The sequence below is a fragment of the Monopterus albus genome, unplaced genomic scaffold (genome assembly GCF_001952655.1).
Source record: "Monopterus albus unplaced genomic scaffold, M_albus_1.0 scaffold120.1, whole genome shotgun sequence".
Lineage (NCBI taxonomy): Eukaryota > Metazoa > Chordata > Actinopteri > Synbranchiformes > Synbranchidae > Monopterus > Monopterus albus.
The window spans coordinates 815,117-819,845 of record NW_018128000.1 but is presented as its reverse complement, the minus strand read 5'-3'; the positions used below and the strand labels follow the sequence as shown (position 1 = coordinate 819,845).

General features: G+C 39.5%; 1 protein-coding gene across 5 annotated transcripts in view; it reads left to right on the top strand.

Moving 5' to 3' along the window:
• dazap1 (DAZ associated protein 1) overlaps positions 1-4,729 on the top strand; it is a 24,230-nt gene continuing 19,501 nt past the window's right edge. The window contains exons 1-4 of one of the 5 annotated variants that reach the window (XM_020612049.1): positions 1-210; positions 1,893-1,933; positions 3,424-3,590; positions 4,498-4,563. In XM_020612049.1, the coding sequence (XP_020467705.1) occupies positions 182-210; positions 1,893-1,933; positions 3,424-3,590; positions 4,498-4,563 (303 nt within the window). In that variant the 5' untranslated portion in view covers positions 1-181. Of the gene's footprint in view, positions 211-712; positions 904-1,892; positions 1,934-3,423; positions 3,591-4,497; positions 4,564-4,729 lie in introns of those variants that run through there. The other 4 variants (XM_020612048.1, XM_020612050.1, XM_020612053.1 and 1 more) reach the window with 4 other exon arrangements.

Below are 4,729 nucleotides of genomic sequence, written 5' to 3'. Positions count from 1 at the left end.
GGTTCCAGACTGGTTGTTGTAATGTTCCTTTAACCGTGACTGCCCCCTGCAGCGTCGTCGTTGCGCAGAACAGTTTGAACCAAAAAGCGGAGTGACCTTCCTCAGCTCTCAGTCTGAGAGGGGCAGTACTGAAGCAAGAAGCCGGTCGCAGCTCCTACAGTCCCCCGCTTTAGCCTCAGAAATGAACAACTTAGTTGGAGATGAAGTCGGGTAAGATCCATTTAACAAAGCCTTCCATTTCGGACGCATTAAACTGCAGTGCAACTTGCAGTTAGCGCACTTGCCTGTCAAGCTGTCATCTGACAGCTAACGTTAGCTAGTCGGCTAAGCTAGCTGTAGTAACTTAGCGAGATCGCTAGCCTGAGGAAAAACGGCCAAAAAGTGAAACTAGTCATCAAAGGAGTTCAGTTATTACTGTAATTGCTTACAGCGAAGTAGACCATGTTTGTCTGGAGTGTCGCCACTTAGCTTGTCAAGTGAATGCGTGAAAGTGTAGTTACTTATTTAAGTGTTGTTTTCAGTTAGCTCGAAGCAACTGAGCTAGCTTAACGAGCGCTTGCCAGCGAAGCGCCAGTCTCCTCTCTTCGACTTCACCAAAGCGAGGGCATTTAGCGGGCACTGCTGGAGGATGGAGCATCCTCATTTGCAATAACGCTAACCGTCCGTTTGTCACAAGCGACATATTCCTATATTTTCAGTAGTGATTTTTCATCAAAGGTTTAAAAACTGACGAGCTAGTTTGATAATAGAGGGATTTAAACTGCCGCTAAACTTCCAGTAATGCTACCAGCATCGGAGTTCACCGGTCCGCAAGCAGGGACAGAGCAGCCGTTCTCCTCTGCTACACTCGGACTGGAAAATACTCGGAGCGTCGGTGGTGAAGGCTGGAGCGGGTAGTACACGGTGACTGTTGCTGCTTCTAGAGTCACTGTTTCAGCTTAGTGTTGTCTTAGCTTGCTAAACGCCTTTGGTACTGTCCCGGGGTAACTTACGTGGCAGGACGTTCATAAAAACACCTTTATTGTAGAGGCTATTACATTCAGTGTTAGAAAACTAAAGTGACATCAGGACCGGAGCTCAGTGCGAGTTACATAAAACGGAGGCTTGTAATGTAGTCAGCTGTAGCGGTGTTTCGGCTCGTCGGTCTCCTCCACATAGACTTGTTTGTAGTCTTAAGGCACCTGGACAGCAGAAGTAGCACTCAAATCCTTTACTTAAGTAAAAGTAGAAATACCACATTGTGCAAATACTTTGTTACAAGTTCTGCATCCAAAATTTTACTTACAATAAGTAAAGGTACAAAAGTATTGGCATTAATTTATACTTTAAGTAAAAGTATCTGTTTAAGCAGAATGGCACATTTTGAATTAATGTATATCATATTATTGTACTGTAATTACTGATGCATAAGTTTGTTCATCACTTTAGTGTTGCAGCAGGTAAAGGTGGAGCCAGTTTTAACAATTTTATAATTTTAAGTACTGCCGGGTAGCATGTGAATTTCCCACCAGTGATCAGCAAAGTTTTATGATTATAGTGTTGTTTTTTTTCAATCTGATTCTGAAAAGTAACGAGTAACTGAAGTTATCAAATAATTTAGTGGAGTAAAAAGTACAGTATTTGCCTCTGAAATGTAAAGTCAAAGTATGAGGTAGCAGAAAATGGAAACTTGCAAGTAAAGTACAGATACTCCAGAATTTTACTTAAGTACAGTATTTGAGTAAATGTACTTAGTTACTTTACACTCCTGCAGGACAGGTAACATTTTTCAGATTTTATCATGATCTTTGTATGAGATGTTTTCATGATACTTGTATTACAGTTTATCATTTACTTTGACTCAAAGTGATGACCCATGACTGACTTAATGGTAATTTATCTACTCTTTTCAGGAAACTTTTTGTGGGTGGATTGGACTGGAGTACCACACAAGGTAAGTCACACTGTTTAATTTGTAAAGGTTTGGCTGCTTAATGCTCAAAGTGTTGTTAATGAACAAACAATGTCTGGATAACACTATTCGAGCTGCACGGAATTGTTGTCAGGCTGAAGGCCCTGGCTGGTAGCTTGTCAGGTCACAAGTGGGTAACACTTAGCTGTGAGATGCACTGGTAATCGGGGTCATAATCACATAAAATCTAGGCATTTCTTGCTTCTGTTTTGATATATATTATAATGATCCTTTTGTGAATGACAGTCAGTGCTTTCACACAGTAATTAAAATAAAAGTGTTTGACATAGTCAGTGAATAATTACCATTAATATGGCTATGACGGTCAAGTGGATAAAAATAGTATTGTAGGCTTATTTTTTGTCCTCATCATTCATGATTCAATGAATGTTTTAGTCAGGAAAAATGCTAATATGACTTAAACATTAAAGTAAAATATTGAAAACTTGAATTAGAGATTGTATGATAAAACTGATGCATTGATACGGAATCAAGTGAATGATTTAACAACAATGTTATATATTAATATTTATAACATCAAATCACTATATCTATGTTATAACAAACACATTAAAATACAATTGTCTTGCAGAAAATGTCACTTTGGTGCAGCTGCCTTCTGGTTGTTTTTGAGTTGGCAAGAAGTATCTGTAGTCAGAGTCAGTGAGGATCCACTTGTGGACAGTGTCCCTCTACATTCATTTATTTTTTTTTTCTGTGCTCAGATTATGTTGTGATTTGTGATACTTTCCCCCTTTTCACATTGCATAATTGACCGTTGTGGAGTCTACATTATACTGAGTACATCAGGTCTGTGTATACATTCTCTTCTCATTCAGACCTGCCTTGTTTGCTAAAAGTCCTTTTTTGGCCCCTGCTTGGTTGGCTATTGTATAAATTTGCAGTGAGGCTTGACTGTGTTACAGCAGTGCTAGATCTGAACCACAGTGCTGCGTTACTCTGAGCTTGTTTCCCCGGCAATGCCCCAGGGCTTCCCAGCAATGAGAAAAGCAATTACAATAACTCTCCTCAAAGTGACTCCTCGTTTGCTCAGAGTGTGCACGCCTTGCTGCTATAGGTGTTTGCAGGTGTTACAGTAACTGGTTGTATATTTGGTGGCCTGTAAGATGACAGTGGGTCGGTGCTTTGTTTGCTCTTTAGGAGGTGTCGATATGTGACTTTGTGCTTTCATGTATAAACATTGGTACAATGGCCAGTAATCTGCCATAAGACAAAATCAAGGTTACAGAATAACTTGTAGTGTTCCCTGGGTAATTTTATGGAGTGTGCTGATGATTTTTTTACTTTCTACACGTTTCCCCCAGCTAGTGCAGCTTTAGTGTAGTTTGAAATGTTTTCATAATATAATTATCCAATAGTCTGATAACTTGTGACTACACTTCTTTGTCTTCAGAATGTTTGATTAAATGTTCTCATTGTTCCACTGTTATGTCATTTCTTTCTTTTCTCAGAGACACTTAGGAACTACTTTTCACAGTACGGGGAAGTAGTAGATTGTGTCATCATGAAGGACAAAACTACAAATCAGTCGCGAGGCTTTGGCTTTGTCAAATTCAAAGACCCCAATTGTGTACGGACAGTTTTAGAGACAAAGCCGCATAATCTTGATGGGAGAAATGTGAGTATTTGAAATGAAAGGACCAGATGGTCATATCAGCTCGAATAATCTTCCTGTGCTTCGTTTGAGCAATGTGAAAAATTGTATTTCATCATGCACAGTAGTCAGAAATTATTTAATGAGAAGTACGGTTTAGCTTTGGGTTGTACCTGCCTGCAGCCAGTAGTACAGATGATGCACTTTGCAAAGACTGACATTAATTTGCCTAACAAGACTTACCTGTTCAAAGTCAAATTATGAGTTAAAGATGGATTTCTCTGAAATAGCTGAAAATAAACAAACTCAAGTTTTCTGCATTGATTCTGCTTAACAGTCAGTTCCCCATGGGTGACTTTTAGCTTTTTCTGTTCTATTAATGAAGGCAGAGAAGGGCATAACATTTTATTGGCCACATATAAAAATTACTGTCTGTCAGTATATATACTCACCGGCCACATTATGAGGCACACTTGCACAATTGATTGCAATTCAATACAACAGTTCTGTCTTAACATCCGTTTATGAAGCTCAGAATGTTTCAGTGTTTGGTGAAACTGTCATAAATGTATATATTTAATTAAATTTTTGTTTTTGGGGTCATAGTTAAAAGTGGTGTTGTACTGGACTACATTATATTTAGAGGTGTTCCTAATATTCGGACACTCGTGTATGTAGCCGGGGAGGACAAAAATGTGGACACACCTCTAAGTATAATGTAGTCCAGTACAACCACCTTTAACTGTGACCTCAATAATAAAGCATTTTGAGCTTCATAAACACAGATGTTAAGGCACAAGTGTTGAAATTAATTGCATACAATTGTACAGGCGAACCGAATAAAGAGGGCAGTGTAGTGGATTTTGTGAAGAACATCTGAAGGTGCCTTTGTTTTGGGCTAATGTTAAATGTTTTTTCTCTCTGCTGTCAGATTGACCCGAAGCCATGTACTCCCAGAGGAATGCAACCTGAAAAGTCTCGACCCAAGGAGGGCTGGGTAAGAGGCATCTGATTTCTACTGGGGAGGCTAGGTTAGGTGTTTCTTCTGGGGTAAGACTTAGGCCTTTGGTTCCTCCACCCCCTCTTTCTCTTGGTCCAAGAGGAGACCTTGAGCTTCATTTATATATACAGTGGGTACGGAAAGTATTCAGACCCCCTTAAAT